This window comes from Patagioenas fasciata, chromosome 1 (genome assembly GCF_037038585.1).
Source record: "Patagioenas fasciata isolate bPatFas1 chromosome 1, bPatFas1.hap1, whole genome shotgun sequence".
NCBI lineage: Eukaryota > Metazoa > Chordata > Aves > Columbiformes > Columbidae > Patagioenas > Patagioenas fasciata.
The window spans coordinates 142,544,238-142,566,685 of NC_092520.1; the positions used below are offsets into that span (position 1 = coordinate 142,544,238).

General features: G+C 39.8%; 1 protein-coding gene across 6 annotated transcripts in view; it reads right to left on the minus strand.

The window, feature by feature from the left end:
• Positions 1 to 22,033, minus strand: part of PHF21B (PHD finger protein 21B) — a 167,646-nt gene extending 145,613 nt beyond the window's left edge. For 3 of the 6 annotated variants that reach the window (XR_011741817.1, XM_065829398.2, XM_065829396.2), the window contains exons 1-3: positions 21,540 to 22,033; positions 20,900 to 20,932; positions 20,550 to 20,615 (exon numbers count right to left, since the gene is read on the minus strand). Coding sequence is in view for 5 of the 6 variants with exons in the window: in XM_065829398.2 (XP_065685470.1) it covers positions 20,550 to 20,615; positions 20,900 to 20,932; positions 21,540 to 21,593 (153 nt within the window). In the remaining variant the exon portion in view is untranslated. The remainder of the gene's footprint in view (positions 1 to 20,549; positions 20,616 to 20,899; positions 20,933 to 21,539) is intronic. The other 3 variants (XM_065829399.2, XM_071816566.1, XM_065829397.2) reach the window with 2 other exon arrangements.
• Positions 22,034 to 22,448: the final 415 nt, after the last annotated feature.

The window sequence follows — 22,448 nt, forward strand, 5'->3', positions numbered from 1 at the left end:
GAATTGGGGGTTTTCTTAATCTAAACTAAACCCTTTCAGATGTTGCAGGATTTCCAAGAGTGAATATAAATACATTTTCCCTATTGTAAACCCACATTGTCTCAGCTGTCAAGGACAGCAAGACTAATCTGTAGCCCACTGAAGGCAGTGAGAACTAGTCTAACTGGTAGAGAAGTAGAACTGCATCCATGCTGTAAGCCAGGGACCTTTCAATTGACTTTGAAATGGCTTTGGATCTGGCCCAGTCTGTACTGGTGACAGCAACACTGACTGAATCTGGAGAGGAAAGAACACATTAAAGGTAGCTGGGGAAAAAAAGTCACTTCTGAACACGTTCCTTGGGCAGTTCCAACAAATTTAGTGAAGTTTAATGAGCATCAGTCTTACTGTGTATTGTTCCTTTCCAATAAGAAAACCCCAGGGGCTGCTGGACTAAGGCTGACACCAGAGACAGGAACTTCACTGATCAAGGGCTTGGGGCCAGGACCAGAGGTGCAGCTGTGATCAGTCCCTTCTGGGACAAGGTACACACAGTTACAGACAGGTTTCAACTAAAGCTCTCACTGTCAACGCATGTAGTTTGCTTCAGCTGAAGTCAATAGTAAAACTCCTATTGACTTCAGCAAGAGAGTATAGGCCACTGTCGAGAGCTTTTGAAAATCCAATGCTGCATCGTTAAGCTACACAGCAAAAAGCAGATCTGTTGAGGAGGAGAAGTCTGGCTGTACACACTGACACTTCTCAGAGCAGAGCTGCACTTAGCTGTACTATTCCTTATGCCATAAGGAATACACCAATGAGCATACTGGAGAGGCAATGCAACTACAGATACAGAACTGCATTTAAAACCCAGCTCCCATATTCCTTACAAGCTTTTGACTATAATCTTGTAATGTTAGCATTATACATGCACAATATTTCCTCCCTGCACTGTGGTTAGTGTAGTTTCAGTTTGAAAATTACATCTTGTTACATCATCTACAGACTCTTTATACTTGGAAGCAACCCATCACATGATACTGCAGAGATATAAAATTCCAGAAAGATCCAACATAATGCTTACTTCTAGCTACTAACTAGTCTTAATAAAGCCACCAAAAAAAAAAAAGTCTGATGCAAATCTTTCTTCAGCTCTTTCAGACAGCTTTTCTAACCTGCCAACCACCAGGAAATTCCAGCATCCTTTAACAGATAGTCTGAGATACTGGATGAGTTACTCCTAAGAAGTTTGAAATAATTATCCAATGCCCAAAGGTTGTGGTCAACAATGTAAAACAATCACTGCTTCTTTACACTTCTACATACACACAGATTCTTTGTGAAATAAACACACACCTGGCTTCAGCATGAAAACTCCAACTATACAGCTTTGCAACTCAATGTGCTTATATGTATCTCAATCAGAATACAGTAGTTAAGACAGAAAATGAGACAGTACCTCAGGAGAGATGAAAAGGAGTGAACTGAGTGCACTTATCTGATAGTTCTGTTTAAAGTCCACTTTTACTCATACTGAGCCAAGTTCTCCACCAGTGTAAATGCACCGATTTCAGAAAATTTTAACCAGCAGAAAATATGACCCATCCCTCAAATGTCGCTGTACATTCAAATGTCCCATTTGCAGAAACAAGCCTATGGAATGGCAAAGAGTGAATTTCAAGTACCCACATAAGTACTGTGGTCAGTCTGAAAGCAGTTTCAACATTACAACACTCCACCAACTTCTGCAGTCACTCCTGGCATACACTGGAATCAGACTCTGTATCAAGCTCTCTGCCTCAAAAATTCATAAAACACCAAGTCACAGAGTTAAATGCAAGTTGCCCTTAAAAAGGAAGTATCAGTTTCTGGATAGCCGATGATATTAAAAGAAAAAACAAAAAATCAAAGCAACTATGTACTATCAACCTTAACCATATAGTTTTTCTATGAATTTCAAAACACAGTGGTTATCAGCCACAGGAAGTCACATGCTGAAGCACTTATGGTAGAGGAGATAGTTTAAAGTGATTCTCCTCTTGTCTAAAGTAATATCTGTATTGATTATTTTTTAACTAAGAATTTATATAATTCTTTGCATTTTCGTAGTTCTTTACATTTCCAGAAGGCTAGATAAATATCAACCAATTAGTCCATAATCTTGAACTGCTTCACTGAAGCACCCTTTCATTAAACAGGTAAAAAACTACATAGCTTCAATTATGTGAAGCAAACTTCGGGTCCAGTAAAGTACAGGCAATCCTTTTCTTCCTATATCTGATCAAAATAAAAATTTCCTTTCAAATATGCTTACATGCATTATTGCTTCTCAGTAGCCTTCCTGTTTGAGCTTTTCAAACACCAAAAAAAATAATGTAAATGTTTATCTGCTGGCACAGTTCATTCAAGTCAAAGTAACAGCATCTTGTGCCTTCACATCATACACAGCTCCTCCCCTGTTCTCCTCTTCCTCTCATGGGAGAAAACAAATACACTTCTGCCTCTATTTGTAAAATGTGCATTGGTCAGACTATGGTGACTCAAAGAGAAAAAGCTCCACCAATTCTCCTACCTCTGGATGGCAGCCAGGACCCATGTGTGTGGGAAGGAGCAGCCCAAGGTGTGGAAGCCTCCTCCTTTCCTGCAGTGAAAATGTCAGGAGGCCACACAGAGCCTGCTAATACTGCAGAATCTCACAAACACAACTTTTTAAAATACACTCCTACTTCTAACATTGGGATTGTTAAAATAAAGCAAATTCTTTTACACCCTGAATCTCCAAAGCTAGCAGACTCTGGCTCTTTGGTTGGGACAGTAAAATAGTATCTTAATACTCTGTGTGCCTCACAGCATTTTTTTCTCAGAACTTAGGGGAGAAAAGGGGAAAGCAGCAGGGGTAAGTCTGTGCCCTTCAGAGTTGAACTGACAAATACAGAGCAGATACAGAAATGTTTATGTAAAAATTCTTGAAAGGAGGTGCCACCTTTCCCAGCTACCATCAATAATCATTTTTTTGTCAGACTGACCTTTCTGTGTATGTTGCACCAAGATTACATCACGCTTGCTTTCTTTTCACTTCTCCCTCCCCTTTTCTGTGCCACCTAAACTCAGAAAAGAATAAGCGGATAGGCTGGACTTTGCTGCTGTCCCTTGCTGGCAGAAGGAAGAAATACAGATTAAAATACTGCATGTTGCTGCTTTTCTTTATGACAGTGTTTTAACACCCTATCCAAGATTATTAATAGCAGTTTCACAAGCTCACTCATTCACTTTCAGGCATGCATCTGTACTAACCATGCCATCTTCTGGTGCTTCCTGGCAGCAAAAAAGAAATACCAGTGTCAGAACATAAACTGTCACCCTTGTCACTGTGCAGGGAGTCCTCTCTTTACCACCATGTATCCAAGTGCAACACTGCACTCCAGAAAAATGTTTCATGGATCTTCCAGGTACCAAAATCATAATGAAAAATGAAGTGCCAGAAATACTCTGACTTGCTGTGAGAATACCAACTCTGTCCTACAAACTAAGTCAGCAATCTCTATTTCAGAAAAAGCTCTGTATTCAAGTTATTATAAAAGATACTCCTATGACTGATGCTGCAAGACCTAGAACAGAAAATAATTTTTGAAATCAGTTTCTTAATATGACAAAAGGATCTGTATGTCAGGAGATATATGACAAAAAACTGACTCCCCATATGTGGTGAATAGAGATTGAGTAACATGTTGAATTAGCCTTTCATCCCTTAACATCTTTTTCTGGATCCTGCAGAAAGAATTCCAAACATCATAGCTCACAAACAGGTGGCTGCTCTATGTTTTTTTCTCTTGCTGCCATTCAATGCTCCTCAGTGTTTCCACATGTCACAAATACGCCTGGATATTAAGAGATTAGTTGTTTGCTTCCACTTTCTCTACTGGAAAATTGTTCCAGAACCTCATTCTTCTTGTCACTTCTTTGAGGCTCACAGAAGACCCAGCCTTCATTTCTATTGCAGTAAGGGGACTACTGTATAAATTACCTTTAGACACCATGTATTTCAGAGAGTTCTAAAGAAATGTTTGTTACACACCGCGTGCACCACTATACACTAATCCCTTAGCACACTCAGTTCTCCATTTAATTGTGCAATGTAGTCATGTGTTTCAATTAAGACTCATTACTGCGGAGGAGGAGTGTCACGTCATTGAAAAACATCCTGACAACATGAAATCATGACTGTGTGTCAGGCAAAATCATATAAGGTCAACTATACCTGTGGTATCTGAGCATCTGCTGGAAAAAACTGAGTAGTTGTTTACATTATGGCACAACTCTCATACCATTAGGTCAGTATAAGACCTAACCCAACCTATACCTCTATAACCCAACCTCAGTCTGGTAAAAGGAAGCTCTATTGGCATTTCAATCCCCTACCATACTGCTTACACAGTTTCTAGTAGCACTGAAGGTCTGCAGCGGTAAAGTTTTGGGTGAAAGAATGTGACTTTTTTTTCAAAAATCTTCCAATATTGGAAGATTACTAATTTGTTTGCTTGTTTTATAACAGTCAATATTATTTAACATTAAAGAATGGCACAAGTATGCTTTCTTCCAATTATGTTTGCTTACTTTTCTATGGTGAGCAAAATGTTAAAAGTAAACTAAACAAAATAAGTTTCAACTGTGTTTATGAATCACATTGATTTTTCTGGGTCTTACATACTGGAAAATGCTACAAATATTAGGCATCTGAAAGGAGAGGCAATAATTCCTACTGAAGAATTGAACTGGTGGCATTTTCTTCAAGAAATATAAGGAGTTCCAAAGTGTTTCTCTAATGTTATATCCAAGCATGGTAACAAAATCAACAGGCACTAACTTCTGTTAACATAGATAAACTGAGTGCAGACTGCAACCCAAAATACTGCTATGTCATGGAAGAGACTTTCTCCTTGAGGGACACTGCCCCTAGCCATACTGAGGTATAGGTCTTACATCTGAAATTAAAAAATAAAAGCTTTAAGTAGGATTCCAGAACTCCATTAGACCTGTAATAGCCCAGAGCTCAGGGATGTAAAACATTTCTAGCCTTCAGAACAGTGTAGGAAAAGATAACAGGAGCTGGTTCTTCATTTCCTTTGCCTCTGGCATGCAGAATACAGAGGAACACAGTTGATAGAGCCATGCTCACAAGAAGGTCAACTTTCTTGCCCCCTCCTCTCTGTTCATGTCCTGTGATATCACTATGAAGGCAGAATGGTTGGAGTTGAGTAGTGCTGTGTTAAGTGTCAGAGGAACCCATCAGCAAGGAATACATATTGGGCAAATCCACATTAATTACCACTTCCAAATCAAGAGCTCACTTCTGGAACAGGTCACCCAATGATCTGCTCAAAGCAGATCTTGTACTTTTGGTTCTCGTCACAAAGTCATCTTGGAGTAAAATGAGAGGATTCCTTTTGGATTAAACTCAATAGAAGAGTACACTTTGGGAACACAATTAACATGATCCATGCAGTAACAGCAACTCAGTCCCTGGCACCAGACTAGGGCTAGCCTGAACCCTCAGGATATGCACAATGTCCTCAGCACCAACGGGCTCTCAGCACTGTTCTGCTCTCTCAACGCTGTTCTGCTCTCTAGATCTCCTTCCATTGCACTGCACTACTCGCTGATGTGGGCAGAGCCACCATCTTCCTATGAACTCCAAGAGACTAAAGAAAAGGATTTCTTATCACAGGAAAGTATGTTTTTGCATTTCAACCTAAAAATCCTTCAGGGTGAAGGAGCCAAGGCCATGCAGTAAATACAGGGGGCTGGCTGGGAGACAATACAACTACCAGTGACTAGTGGAAGTTCAGTTTTCACTGTATGATTGCTCGCACTACTCAGAGAGCATTATAAACATCCACATTAGAGAAAGATCACCTTAGTCATGGCAAATGATAGCATCAGATGTCAACACGTCTCAGACAATGTTAATGTATTTTCTTACTTGCCTAACAAAAGCTAAGGTAGATTTACCTATCTAAACAAAAAGAAAGAGTGGGGGTCCCTCACATATTTTGCTAGATCAGCTTCACATTACCACTTTGTATCCAGGTAAGGGAAGAAAACTGACACATCCATTCTGGGAGTTAAGAATAAGTCCAAACTAAATCATTTAGCTTGAAATTACTACACTGATCAGAGACATCGTAACTCTAACTAGAGGGTTATTCAAACATTCTAACATGGTCATCTGAATATAGAAAGGCTAGTAATGACATTCCAGTAGAGAAAAATCAATCACACCTCCAGTTATAGGTGGTAATTAAAAAAGGAGGGAGTATATTAGCCTTAGGAAATACAAATACACAGCATTTTGACAATTCTGACTACTACTGATTTGAATGGCACTAAAATTGATCTCCCCACACATTTCCTGAGTACACATTTCCTGGGTATACATTCAACAAAAGTTTGTTCCACGCAAGAATGGATCAACTTCATGCAAATAAATGAAATAAGACTGAAAAGTGTGCATAGGAATATCAGTCCTCATCCTAATTACGCATCTAGCATCAAACTTGCAGAACAGAATTTCTGCCTATCATCATTAGCTACCATGAAGAAGTTTCTTCTCATATTTAAATGGAACCTCCTATGTTCCAGTTTGCACCCATTGCCCCTTGTCTTACCATTGGTTGTCACCGACAAGAGCCTGGCTCCATCCTCCTGACACTCATCTTTACATACTTAAAAACATTAATGAGGTCACCCCTCAGTCTCCTCCAAGCTAAAGAGACCCAGTTTCCTTAGCCTCTCCTCATACGGGAGATGCTCCACTCCCTTATCCATTTTTGTTGCCCTGCGCTGGACTCTCTCAAGCAGTTCCCTGTCCTTCTTGAACTAAGGGGCCCAGAACTGGACACAATCCCTAATATTCTGTGATTCTGTGTGAAAGGAGAAAATGTGGGAAGAGGAAACTGCTCAGACCTAAGCCAGCTATGGGTATGCATACAGTCACAACCTGCCTGCAAGTAGTTCCTTCACAGAAGCTCTTCAGCCTCCCCTTTGCTGGGGACTAGGAAAGACAGTCACCTTCCCATTTCAAACTTTTACCTATCCCTCTGGATTTTCCATCCCAATACTGGGGCCTCCCTGTTATGTTCACAAAGAACCCATAAGCTCAAGCTTTACTCTCTTTGTTCTAGGTATCATCTCTTACTCCTGTTTCTCATGATCTTTGAGTGTTCTGATTTCTGTACAGTCTGGAAACCTGTTCTGCCAGGTGGAGGGGGGGTTTCTCCTTAAAATATGAAGGGTAATTATGCCAAAGCCCTTATGTTTCACAAAATCCGGCCCTTGAAACATCTCTGTGTCTACTTCTCCTTCTAAGCTATTTCAACTAAAAAACCATTTCAGATGCTCTTAGACTAGATAGCAGACACTGCTCTCAGAAAAAAAATTGGACAGGCTTGTAAAGCAACCAAATAATTCTTCTTTAAGGCTGATTCACTGCACATTCAGCATATCAAACCAAATTCCCACAGAAGTCCAATACTCCATTAATGCTAATTTCAAGCCTTTTAAAGTTGAAAATAGTGTAATGACTTTGGAAGAATTGTTCCTACCTAATGGATCCTAACTTGGAAAGGTAAAACTCATTCACTGGATCATAACCCAACAGGCTATAAAAGTTCTGAGCTCAATTGTGTCAAGAATTTGCATTTTAATACACCTCAGTTCACATATGTGTATAATCTGGTGAGAACTATGCATTTAAAAACTTCATGTACTTGCACGATAGGTTGCAACACCCCAGCTAATGAATATATAAGTATCTGATGATCAACAGATCTTTATCAAGCAATAGTGAATCCTTAAGTAAATATGTAGTAATTTTCAGCTAGTTATTCTTTGGATTTTGTTCTGGAATAACATTTTTAAGGCTATTTTTATAGAAATAACTGCAAGTGACACCAAAATCTGAAGGTTTGGGCAGAGTCTTTGGAGAAAGACCATGGGCGGTTAACAGTGGCTTCAGTTGAAACTAGCTTAATGAAAGAGTAAGAATCCAAGAGATGAAGTCAAACATTGTATCAGCGGTTGGCCAATTTAGGACTTTTTTTTTTTATAAAGAGTGGTTTGGGGGTGGTGGGGGAAGTTATGTCCAGCTGGTCCAGATGCTCTAAAAGTGTCAATAGTAACCGCTCAACTCAACCAAAAAGATCTTAATCTGACTGATGTAACACCTTTTCCTTCCTTTTTTTTTTTTTTTTTTTAACAGTGAAGCAGAACAGAAGACCATCAGAAATTGTAATTACAAACAAAGCTTTTGCTCATCACTGTGCCCAGCTAACACTAGTAGAACTAAAAGGTGCCATACAGCAGAAAGATCTTCAGGAAATACATTAGTGGATTTCAGTCCAGCTTTCAGGACATTGCATCATCTTCCAAAATCCATCATTACCATTTGACAGCGCTCAGTTTAATAGGTGGCAATTTCAAAGAGCAACCAGGGACTGAACTGCAAAAACCCCAATAAGTCAACTTTAACAAAATAACTACATATATTATTTTCTATAAAACTACAAACATCTTTATAGGATAGCAAATCCATAACAGCGGGCAGAATGGACCACCTCAGCCAGCCTAAGCCAGGAAAATTCCACCTTGTTTGCTCTATATTTGTAACATATTTGGCAAAGACACTCAAAGATGAGTTATGGGCAAAGTTTATTCTGCCACTGTGTATGGCAAAACATTAGCCACTATTGCCTTCAATTTATTACTCACTGTTTGCATTATCTTATGGTCTAGGAGTTCTGGAAGAGAATCTCATTAAGCCAAACACTACATGCATACAGAATAAAGACAGACTCAGATCCAGAGGGCCTACTGTTCAGCACCTTTAGGAGAATGACTTTAATTAAGAAAGCGCAAGAGGAAAAAAGAGAAAATAATCAACTGCAGCCAAAACTTTTCAACCATGAGGCCTGAAATTCAGAGCTTAAATCCAGATTTATTCTCATAAATAAAAATGATATATCTAAAGGTGCCAGAATTCTGAGTTCATACTGAAGGCCTCATAAGCTCTCTGACTTAAAAACTCATGAATGCAAAAAAATCAAACTCACAGCCAAGAATACAGACTGATGCTCAAACTCTATTCTTACATCAGGTGTTTGGCCTTTCCTACACCTACCCAAGGCATATATTAAAGCTAAGTGTTGGTCTAGATATCAACCTAAATTACATCAGCTTTATGAATTTACATCCAAGTCTCAACATCACTGCATAGGAGCTGCTGATGGCTTCCCTCTTTAATCACCAGTGCTAGTCCTCTGTGTCTATATGTTTGCATATAAACATGGGGGGGAGAAGGGATGAATCTCCAGTGTCAAAAAAATCAGCTGAATGCTGCACTCCCACACTGAGTTTGGCATACGAAAATCATAGGCTTTTCACAACCCTCAGTTATATTATTCATGCAGAATGCACTCAGCTTTCTATTGTTCCTGCTCTCATTGTTTATAAATGAGTCTTTGCTTCATCTGGGGATGGAAGTTCCTTTAAGTTTTCCTTGGTAAAAGTACTTCTGTAATGAGGTGAAGTGCTAGTGCTCAGAGGGTTAAAGAAGTTTCTGGAAATGTTTGTGCTTCTGGAAAAAAACAATATTTTCTTTCTTTATTGAAGGAAAAATAAACAACTGGAACTGGTTGATTTGTTTGGGTCCATCGGATGCACAGGTTTCTAATTGCTTCTTAAATGTTTCAGAAAATAATTTTTCTTCATTTTGTTCTCTGTTACTGAAACTTTTGCAAAGGAACTTTCTAAATGGAGGAAATGGACTCAAGTTGCACCAGGGGAGGTTTAGATTGGATATTAGGAAAAATTTCTTCATGGAAAGGGTTGTCAGGCATTGGAACAGGCTGCCCAGGGAAGTGGTAGAGTCACCATCCCTGGAGGTGTTTAAAAGACATGTAGATGAAGTTCTTAGAGTCATGGTTTAATTCCAGAGTTAGGTTAATGATTGGACTCTATGATCTTGAGGGTTTCTTCCAAATGATTCTATGATTCTAAACATGTTAAGACTTTTGCTTTTACACCTCACTTACATACTCCCAGCACCAGCACCTGAGACATGGTCTTCAAATGTTGTGCATGGTGTAAACACTATTTCTCATGACAGGACATGAATAGTACCAGGAACTGCTGGTCCCTTCTGTTATGGCCAACGCAGCTGCAGAAAAACATATAACCCTTTGTCTAGCAATATTGTGAATTTCATGATTTAGCTTGTTCAACAGTTCAGGCTGTCATCATTAATACTGGTGATTGTGCAAGACTCTGATGCATTCCCCCAGCTCAGAGTTTTTCCAGTCCAATTTAAGTTAATAAACAGTGGACTGAATTGCAAAAGAAAAAAGTAAGTTAATCACATGGCAACTTAATAGCTTTTGACTTCAGAGGACATCCTTCTCTTTCGGGTCTAATATGAGAGCATTTTAAAGGTAGGTGGGGCTGTGTCTTTAACTCCTCCATTTGTGGTACACTTTCTGTTTTTAGAGTTCAAAGGACTTCCTTTATGCTCCTGATAAGGCTGAGATATTGCAGATTCAAATGGGACGACACGCAGTGCCACCTGACACACCGAAACCAGAAAACTGGAGTCAAATTCATCCATCCATCCATATTTTGGAATGAAAAGAAACTTCAGTTTTGAACCAAGGACTCAGTTTGCCAGTTAATGGAAATACATTTACATTTTACTAATGTTAAGCAAAGAAACAATTCAATCTCTTTCAAAAACCGTCTCCTGTCTATTTGCAAATATCAATTGACTTTATGAAATTGATGGATTTTTGTCTTTTTAATATCAACTCTTAACACATTAGCTCTTAACAGAAGTTTCATGAAACCATCCCCAAGAGCAGTACCTCTAAGCCAACAATCTCCATCTTCTATGGGTTCTCCTAACACTCTGGACTGTCTTCATCTGCCCTCTCCTCTTCTCACCTGCTTTTCTCCCTCCGGTCAGATTCTGATTTTTATCACACCAGTGCAAACTCTGGGTAACTCCAGCGAACTCCAGGGAAATATATTTCTGAATTTACACCTGCCTAGCCAGCAGAAAATGTAAATTGAGCTCAATAGTATTTAGTTTGCTCATAAAAGGTATTTTTCCCCTTTAGTTTGAAATGAGAAAAAAATGATAAGTCTAGATTCTATTGCTTCAGTAGTATCACATTCCTCAACAGACCCTATTGAAAAAAAGCTACTCACAGACTTTTTCACTCAAAACATACAAGCAGAACTTGGTCTGCAATTAGTAATGAAGAGAGGAAAAGTATTTCTTTCAACAAAGGTAAGCACTATAGGTCGTTTGAAGGGGTGACAGGAATGCAGTATTTCAATTGGTTTTAAAACAACAGGGTTTTATAAATATATATATATATGCAATTTAACTGTCAGGTTTTTTCTAAGAAGAGAGAAAAAAGATTGTAAATGTTCCTGTCACTGCTATATTCCAGTTAGTTTTAGAGGAGTGAAAGTCGATAGATTAAAACAACCCCATGTAACACTGGAGAGTAAATAACCTCCAAATCTGGAAACTCATCTGTGTGTGCAATGAGGACTAGTGCTGAGTGGGAACACATACAAGGAAAAAAGTGCATTGAAAGAAGCTTGAGTTGTTTTTAATTTAAATCCATGCCTATTCAAAACAGTCATATCTGAATTTCTAGGAGCAAGCAAAATCACTATGCATTTACCATACTAAATGCCTTTTTCATCAACTAACAAAACAGAACAGATACAAATGAACCAATCAGGGATTTCGAGTGAGCCACCAGTGATAGAAAAGCTACTCTGCACATTCCAGTTGAGTCACCACAGAGAAGTAGGGGAAAAAAAAAGAGAGGAAAAAAAAAAGGGGGGGAAATAAATTACTGTGTGCAACTCCATCTGCAAACTGCTTCTCCCGCACTGGTATGTAATAAAATGTGTTGCTAAGATACAAGCTGCTAAAGAAGTTCATTAAAGGACACTTTAAACAAAGCTGCCAGACTCTTTTCCCTTCAAAGACTGCTTATTTGGTTCTGTCCCTTGTGTTTATAATTAGATCCTCTATATGAGAGATTGTGCTCCATTCAAGCCCACTCAGCAAAGAATGTTAATAAAATAACGTAAATAAGGCACTGGCTTAGGTTGTATATATTTATGGCCTATGGAGCTGTTGATAGAAATACATCTGCACTCCACTTGTATTTTTAAATGCAAAATAAGGATTTTCCAAGTAGCTTCTCCCCAAGCTAGCGAGCAGAAATGTCAGCTTCTGCACCCAGCACTCTAACCCAACTTTTAGAAAATACTTCCAGTTAAAGAAAGCTGGCTTCTTGCCTAATGTTGGGAGTTTCTGAGACGCCTCTTGTGTAAGCTTTTATGTGCAAGCCTTTGTTATCTACACTGAAATAAAGGCCAAGATCGTGTACATCTTTCACCTGGCAATCTTTATCTTTTTCCATCAGTATATGAGTTCCTAGATGCAGGTTAACAATTTGCAGAATCTCCTTGATCTTAATATATGAATGACACAAGTAGGTCTATTTTGTCACATTTTATTGCCAGGAAAGATATGTTATTAAAGAGGTCTTTATCTGACCTTATATAAAATACTTCTAGTCTCCCTAGTAACATTTTCATGGTAGGTGTATTTTGGCTTTTGTTTTAGTTGAAGAAAAAAGAATGGGCAAGGCATACTTTGCATTCACTCACTGTGGTGAAATTATATCTAAAGAAATAATTTCAGCATTTATCTCTTCGGCACTTAATAACACATGAGATGCATAAATCACAGATGAGAGTTAGTATCAGTGATTATATAGGAAACGTTACTTGTCATTTTGTAACCTGCATCTCATATTAAATTCTGTATCTCAGTCCCCAGTATGTATATATTTTTAATTACATTTTCAGGCTCATTTACATGTGCATATTGGCTTTCTGCCTGAATGATATCAAAGAGAAAGACCTTATGCTCACACCCAACCACACACACACGCAAGCACATTTATACACAGAAACACTCAAGCCTGTACATTTCTGAGAATGGAAGCTTCACTCATCTTTCTCATTCTTAGAAAAGCTTTGGTTCAACAATAAATCTTTAGGCAACCTTAGCTGATTCAAAGTGCTTTAGAAAAGCAGAAAATAACAGAAAACGCAGGTTAATCTCTGCTGCATGTCAAAAGTATCAATGATTCTCACTTGACTCATGTTAATCAAAATGTAATATACATTTTCACTTTCTGTAACCTTGTAAAATTTGTCATCAACAGCTGAGTTTGCACAGAAAAGCTATTCCATTCCTTCGCTTTGGATAAGAGGCAAGCTACATCACAAAGTACCAACATGATCAAGTTAAATCAATGTGGAAAGGAAAATGACCTATGCACTATATAGATTTAACTTCTATTTCAAGACCAATTGTATGCTTCTCTTGATTAAATGCAAGCAATCAGACAAACTTTCAGGTGAACACACTGTTTTTGCCACAGTATCAATGCCCATCCAACTCTGAAAATAAGATTGCCTCTCAAAAACCCAAATTAACGCCACTCATCATACCTACAGAGTTCCCAGATACTTCGTGTTTTGATTTTACTGCAACCGCATTTAGGGCCAGTTCTGTGATTTACTTTTGTTCAGTCAAAAGCGTCATTTTGTAGTTTAAGCTCCGGTATATATTTAACTCCTTAAAAAAAAAAACAACACACATCCTCCTATTTTTCCTCTGTCTCTGTATATTAACCAGAAGGGTCTGCCTCTAAATGTGCAAAAAAACCCTGTGGTACATATTAGATTTCAATAGATGCTTACTATTGGCAGTTGCAGGTTGTAGCTAGAACTAAGCCGCATCAGCAATTTCATATGACACTCTGGAAATTGCTACTACATAACAATAAGTAGCTGATTCAAAAAAAAAAAAAAAAGGAGAGGTGGGGGGGGGGGAAGAAAGCATGTTTAAGGAAGTACATTTTGGCTCAAGAAGAACATTTCCGAATAAGAAAGTAGTACCACCTTAAGTTAAAAAAAAAAAAAAGAAAAAAAAAAGAAAAAAAAAAAAGAAAAAAGGTATACATACTTTTATAGATATGCATATAAGGGAAGGGTGTTTAAACTGATTCAATAACAAGGATTGGATAGACCAAATATGAGTCTGTTAGGTTGAAATAATCGTCTACTTTAATGGCAGAAAGACAAATTTGCATTTCAATTAGTCCAATTCTTTTTTTGTTCTTCTTTGTTCTTATCTTAAACTTGCAGCCCATTTTTGTACTTCCCTTACCTCCAACTACTCTGTGTGCACAAATTTCCCTCTTTGACATCGTGGCCACATATACACCATTTACTACGCCCTCGTCTTATTGATTTGCAAACTTCTACCCTTTAACTCTATTGATTAGAAATTGTGTCGATGCTTCAGATTTTGGTTGGGGGGGGGGGCGGAGAGGGAGGTATCATTTTATAATCAAGTACAAAAATACTGCATATTTTATCTTTGATCACAGAGAGAAAGGCATAGAGGGAAAAGTTAAAAGTAACTCTGTATTAACGTGTCTTTATATGCCTTCATGCTTTCAACTTAAAAATCAAATCTGGAATGAGATGAAAAGGGATTTTCTCTACTTGAACATATCAGAAGTGTTTAGAGTGATGCAGTATCCCGTTGGAAATGTGATTTTAAATCACCATTCAAAAACCCTTCTCTAGCATGATGTTACGGAAAGGAGATATTAGAGATATATTCCCCTTTTGCTTTTCTTCCACAAGCAGAATGAGTGCATGAACCAGATCCTGAAACAAGGTGAACTATAAACATCTGACAGGATACACTGTTCTGAATGAGCTGTACACATGGCATAAGCCAGTGAAGAATTTGTTCCATTAAACCAGACCTCTAGACAAAGACTCCTGCAGAAGCATCAGTTTTCGCTGTCCAAGAGTCTACTAAAAAATTGAAACAATTTCTAACTCCAAGACATTGAGTTCCTATATAGAACTAAAGTTTCTTTGAAAGGGTTTCCCTAGCAAAGTATTGTGTACATCTGAACAAATACCTGTTTGCTGCAAGTATAGATTAGGTATTTTACAATGTGTAACAGGTAGCAAGTACCGTTAGTATAAAGCCAGAAGTGAAATAAAAAGGTATTGTTGGCATAATTCTTTTTTTCTGAATAGACAAAGGCATTGTAAGGAAAAAATTGCTAAATCACAGGGATAATCATCATAGCCCACTCCTCTAATGAGGCATCATGGGATTACTGGAGTTATTATAAGAGTCATCTTATTGAAGAAATTCAAAGTTAATTGAAATCAATTGTACTGTTCTGACAGCAGGTGTTTTAAGTGGCTAAAATATCAAAGTGAACTCTTTAAAATGGTTAGAATGAATGTAATGTTCACTTTTCAGCTCTTAGCCCTGCCAACTGATATACTGTACAAGTAGAGAAGAGTGTACAGTCAAAGAAAAATGCTGGAATAAAATAGCATTTCACATGCTAGTCAAGCAGCTACCAAACAAAAGGTGGTTCTAACCCCCTTCAGTACACATTTTCATTATGGATGTACAATTTCCATGGATCTTAGAAGGGCAACCTCATGCAAGGCAGAAAGCCACAAGTACACATATTTCCATTGTGTTTCACCTCTATGAAAATGTCCTTTATTACCCTTTTTCCCCAATAAGAACAGAGAATTTCAATATGGTATTACTGAAAGCACAAACAGAATGCTAGGATCAACATTGTGCAAACTATATTTGCAAGTTTCTCCTCCAAAGTACTGAAGATAAATTCTTCCCTAAGTTTTGTCACTTTTTCTACAGATGGCAAAGCAACCAATAAATTCCTATCTGGTTCTAGTGGAAAAAGAAAAAAAAAAAAAAGGCAGTTAGTTAGGTTTCCCAGCAAAGTCAGTGGGACCTCAATGCGCGCAAGAACTGCAAAGTCAAGCACATATTTAATACCCATTGTCTTTGTGTTTAAAGACTCAACGCAGTGACTGAGAAGTTTAATACTTCAACTGGGAGCTCACCACCCTGTCTCACTCCACTTCAGTGAGTGCTCACTAATGTCCTTCAAACCAAAGTCTGCTGGGATGAACATATACAGATGCAATTCCTGCCACAACAAACTGTGCTGTGAGTACCTTGGGACAGAGTTTGACATTAGGTTCTACTTGATTTGGAAATGCCTTTCAGGTTTTATCTCAGTTTTCGCTGAAGCTTATAATAACACTTATTTTACTTAAACAATTTTGAAAGTACTCAGCCATATAAAATACTGAGTTGGCAAATGTCAATAATTTCCCCTTTAACATATGTAAACAATGCTGCCATTTCCAGGCACAGCACAGCATGAATTTCAACAAACCACAAAAGCCACTTTCTCCTTTTTCCCAAAACAAGGATACAACATCAGTAAAACCAGACATCTTGAGCTAAATAGTTTCCAACAACTGGCGTAAGAACTGTACTTAATTTTTAAGAAGTCTAACACTTTCCACAAACAAGCTTTGCTGGTGATCACCACAGGCAAAACACAGTCAGCGATTTAATTTCAGATATACTACCCAAAAATACAAACCAGTAATAACACAGGCCGGGAGAGTCTGCCTGAAACTAATGTTGATTTTCTGCATAGATAGTAAATTATGGTAAAGAAATGAGGCAGTGCACAAGTGAATGGCATATACATAATGTCTTTCAGGAAGACATATTTTTATTACCGCGCTCCAGGACAGGCTGTCTGAATTCAGAGTTCATCACAGTTGAAAATATAGCAGCCCACACGTGCTTATTGTTAGTTTTTAAGACCTGGCTTGCTACCTAATACTTATATCAGTAACAACTAATTTCCAACTGGAGGTTAAAGGTTTGTTTATTTGTTTAGCTTGATCTATTAATTAATAAGAGACAACTTTCTAAAATTAAGAGACCCTTAATGACTCTTTAAGGACATAAAGAAAGCAAGAAACACATGCAGCAGAGCACCTCTGGTGTGCTTTTAAGGCCAATGCTGGCTCTTATGATAGCTCTTTTATTTACATATAAATGCTTGTTGCTTGACAATCTAGATAAAAATGTTACCACTGCTCTGCATGTGCTGTAGATTGAAGGTGTAAAACCACTGGACCAACTAATGGAGTCTTCACACATCATATCTTGTTAAAGAAGAGGTAACCCACTCTCAAATGCTATCACAATTCATCAAAACTGTAGTATATGAAAGATACACTTCTAACAAAAGTAACTTTTGTCTTTCTGAGTTGGATGCCAAAGTATTGACTGAAGCTGCACTGTTTCAATAATGAAAATTATGGCTCTACAATACTTATTTGAAAACACTGAGAAAATATTAAAACTACATTTACTTCCATATTTATCTAAAGCACCAACATAAAAGAAACATTGATGACTGGTCAGGGATCCTTAATTAGGTTGCAAGTTGAAATCCAACTGTGCATAAAAGTCTACTTTATACATTTACTTCATGCACTAGAAGTTGAGTTTGTCATTCAGTTCTTTCTGTCTCTATTTGTTTCTAGAAAGGGAAATATTGCCACAAATGCCAATGGCTACAATGGAAAACTGATTAATAGGGGTACTGAAAGATAACACTCACCGCTGCTATATTTCTAACAGATGTGGATGATGTGATCGTCCATCCATTTTACTATCTGTTTCATCATCCACATGTGCAGTTTAATTGAAATGCAATTGTAGCACCTTTTGTATTCAGTTCATGCACAATCAAAGGTATACATAATTGAATTATGAATTAGTTGTGCCTAAACAAATTGGGGAGGGGACTGGGGAAGGGGTAAGGAGGGAAGGAATGTAAATACATATGTAAAAATAACCTCTCTACTTACACGGCCTACTTAAGTTTATGTCAGTGTTTTGGTATAGCCACAAAGGTCAGAGCTTGAAATCACTAAATCTCTCCAACATTGGCCTATCTATTGTCTCAGTAGTCTTCAGTGCACTTTCTTCATGCCCTCAAGGACCACTAGTTCATTTATAAGCCATTACCTAAGGAGCATGATGGTTTTGTGACTTGGTCAAAGGCTAAGACCTTCAAACTCATTTCACTTGTGACCCAAGAAAGATTTCAGTTTAGACCTCCAGAGGTGGCAGTCTGGAGCAAGAGGACATCACATCGCCAGCTAGTCCCTTATTTATAAGCTCTTGTTGCACAGGATGTTGAAATCAGTAAAAGAAATCTAGGGTTTTGCCTAAAAATAGTAGGTTTCCTGCTACATGAAATTTGCTGTTTACAGAATTTTAGTATTTGATGTTTAATTACTTAATAGTTTACAGTTTCATTTAGAAGATTATGAGAAGGGCAAGTCATAAATACACAATGATTGTTTACTAGTTAGCTTGGATTATACACAAATATGTTGTGCAAGCTTAGCAAAAACCTTTTTCACCGAGCTGAATCGGAACAGTCAAACTGTATTTTCAAATATGTCTCTCTGCCTTATCTAAATTCCAACATGACACATAATAAATAGCTTCTCATTTACTATCATCATAAAAATTTAAACAGCCTTGAAATAGTTGCTACAATACAGGGGAAAATGATCAAATGTATGTTCTAAATACCCACTTAGAACAGTAAAACTATTTCCATATTGAAGACAGAACACATAAAGATGCATTGTTGCAGTAAAGGCTGTTACCTTTTTTTTTAAAAAAAAAATCTTCTACTCAGTATAGTAGTATTAGAGTCAACAACTTGCTGTTTTACACTGCAAAAAAGGACTAACAGCCCTTAGCTATCATGTAGTGTCAGATTTGCTTTAAAAAAGAAAGTATCTGATTTGATTCTATACAGTGATTAAACATCTTTGTGCTCTGCTGAGTAGGGTATTCTATCCCCTCCCCCCTCCAAAAATGGCATCAAAGCAATCAAAATGGTAATGTTCAGCATGAATGGGGCCCCATCCCCCACCTTCAAACTCTGCAGACTTTTCTCCATGTTAGAAGAAACCCACACCCCTTCCTCACAAAATGGAAGCTTCCACTACCAAATTGAGAGTGCTGACAAATTCTGATTACAATAAACTGGGAGGAAAAGGGTGGCAGATAATCACCATCACCTATGGGCACAGATTATATATGCACGGATCACTTTTCAACTTTAAGCACAACTCCAGCAAAACAAAACAAAAGAAAAAAAAAAAAGAAAAAAAAAAAGAAAAAAAAGGAAAAAAAAGAAAAACAATTAAAAAAAAAAAAAAGAGAGAGAAGGAGAAGAAAGGGGTGGCATCGCACACGTGCCCCCTCTCTCCCGGAGGTCCCTCGCCGGGAGGGAGGCGGCTGCTTCGGGGCAGGCGGCCCGGCGCCCCGCGGGCGCTGTCCCCGACCCCGGTGCTGAAAGGCCCGCTGCATTCCGGAGGAACGGCGCTCTCTCCCGCCGCCGGCAGGGCCAGCAGCCGAGGGACGGGGAGGGGAGCTCAGCTCACGGTTCAGCTCGCGGTGGCCCCCCGGGGAGGTGGAGGAGCGCGGGGCGGAGGGGGGGGAAGCAGAGGGCCAAGGGGGTGGAGAAGTAAAGTTCACCCCTGGGGGGGATGGCTTTGTCAACTCCCCTTCCTGCGCTGGAAGTCCTGAAAGTGGGGACTGGGGCCCGGGGAGGGGGGGGTGTGGATAGTTCGGTGAGTGTGAATGCGAGTGTGCGCCCGGCGGCGGCGCGGCCGCTGTCCGCGGTGCTGAAAGACCCACCGCCCCCCGCCGCGCCCTGCAACTTTCCTCCCGGGGAGGGAACGGGTCACGGGCGGAGCGGCAGGCCCGGGGGTCACTCGGCACAAAAAGAGAGATGAGAAAGTTTGGGGAGGGCAGGGGGGAGAGGAAGGAGGAGGGAGGAAGGAAGGTTTCTGGTTTGTTTTGTTCCCCTCCTCCGTTTTTTCTTCCCCCTCTGGCAGCTGAAACAGGTTAATCTGTTTTTATTCGTATTTTTGGAAGGGGGGGGAAAGTGAAAGTGCCTAAGTGAACTCGAATCAAAAGCTAACACGTCAGATCAGACCAAGGGAAGAGAAAGGCAAGTGGGGAGGGAAGAAAAAAAAAGAAGAAGAAGAAGAAATAAAATAAAGTGATCAATAAAAATCAGTTTTGTAATCAAACACAGAAATGGCTCCAAACTGGGCTCCAGCCTCCTCCCTTCCAACTCTCGCTCTGCACATTACATGGAAGTGTACAAAGTAGCCCAAGACAGGAGAATTTTCCATATTCCTAAAACATGTCGACCAACTCAAAATGGACGCCTCATTTTTTTTTTTTTTTTTTTACGTTTTAACTACTGCTTATCTTTTTACTACTAGTACTAAAATCATTCTTTCTCCCAGCAAGACACCAGAGAATCCGACCTCATTTTGAAAACATGCATTTTCTTACTTTACGCTTAGGAAAATGGATGTTATATTCTCTGCTGTCGGTATTTTTCAGCTAACGCAGACACTTTTCGGATGTTTAGAAAGTGCATTGTAAAAACAAGAAGAGAAACCAAACACAACTCAATCGATCTGTTCCTTACTTGTTTCTCATTAAGAGCTGCTATCCTTGATTGCCTTTCATGGATTTGTTTCTTAAGATCCCCGTTCTGCAAAAACGGCAATAAGATGCATATTAAAGGCAAAGTGTAAACTAACCCCTGTAATGAATAAACTTGCGATCTAGAAATTGTTCAAAGGCAAAACAGTTCCACCAAAGCCGTACGAAAGCATGCACACACAAAACACCCTCCTTAGTAAGAAAGCTCAGTGCAAACTACAAAATGAGATCTCTTACTGATAAAGTTTCTCATCGTGCTGTCCCAGCACAACTGCGCTGATTACAGCAGGGATAAAATACTGAAGAAGAGGAAAAAAAAGGATCTGCATTTACCTGTGGATCTTGCTTCATCTGTGCAACTAGTTTCTATAAAAAAAAAAAAAATCACCCCCAAAAAAGGAGGAATTAGAAACTGTTTCAAGTTTAATGGTTTTTTTTAAATGTATATATGTGTGTGGACGGGGGAGGGAGGGGGGTAAGGAACAAAGAGGCAAGTAAACACTGCGAGTCAGTTTCAAGCAAAGCTCATAAATATTCAAGTCTCGTCCTAATCTCTCCAACACACACACACACTCGCACACACGCACTCACACTCACGCACACGCGTACACACACACACACACTCACACAAGCACCAACCGCAACGTTAACTCCTCATCTCCACAACACACACACACAAAAAAAACTCAGCCAAACAAGCCGCAAAACTACTTTGGCGAAGTGCTCGCCATTGCCGCGGGGGGCCGGGGGGCCCGCGGGGGGCCCCCGCCGCGGTCCCGGCCTCCCCCGCCGCCCCGGCCGCGGCCCCGGCCCCGCTCCCCCCCTCCTCCCCTGATCGATAGACCCTGCGACAAGAAGCAAAGGCTACTTGATAAGCATGCAACACTGGCTCCCTTCCGATCCTCCTCTCCCTCTAAAAAGCACCGGGGATACAAGAGCATTTTTTATTTGCTTATCATTTTATTTTTTTTACCTGATGACATTGGATTTCCACTTTTAACGCCTCTTGCAAGCTGTGTAGCTCCATCCCTGCAACTTGCCAGGCACTTTCCTGCCACTTTCAGATCCGAATGAAGTTTTGTTTGTTTGTTTGGTTTGGTTTTTGGTTTGGTTTTGTTTGGCTTGCCTGTTTTTTTTTTCCTCCCTTTCTTTTCTTTTTCTTTTTTTTCTTTTTTTTTTGTCTCTCTCGCTTTTTGCAACCGACCCACCAGCCAGCGAGGCAGCCACCCCTCCCTCCACGGAAAAAAAAATAAACAAAAAAAAAAAGTAATTTTAAAAAGGAACGAAAGAAAGGCTAGGAAAAACTAAAAAAAAAAAAAAAAAGGAAAAAGGAATGGCAGTAACGATAATACTATTTAAAAAAAGCGACAACAACAATCGAAAGAAACAACTACTCAGTCTGCAAAGCAAGTTCTTTGCCTCTTTGCTGGGGACACAGACTCATCACTCACTTTCCGCCAAAGTAGGGGGGCCCCTCCCCCCGCGCCCCCGCCCGCGCGCCCCCGCGCCGCTCCCCCTCCCCCGCCGCCCCCGCTCCGCCCCGCAGCCGTTCCACCGCCTCCCGCCGCCCCGCCGCCCCCGCCAATGGGGACGACAGGGGCTTGGAAACGGGAGGGACTATATTTCCTCGGAGTGCGCGCCTTGATTTCACTTTGCCTGGGGAAAAAGTTGTGCCTCGGCTGTCAATGCTAATTCGGCGGTGCCCGGATGGAGAGGGGGGGGTTTAGGGGGGGGACGGTGGGGAGGGAGGGGTGGAACGGGGGGAGTGAAGGCTTGCGGCCCGCGCATGCGCCCTTTCCGCGCCGCCGCCGCCGCGGTAAACGAGAGAACAACAAAGTGCCGGCGCGCGCGCACGCCCCCCTTCCCCGAACGAGGGCCCGCG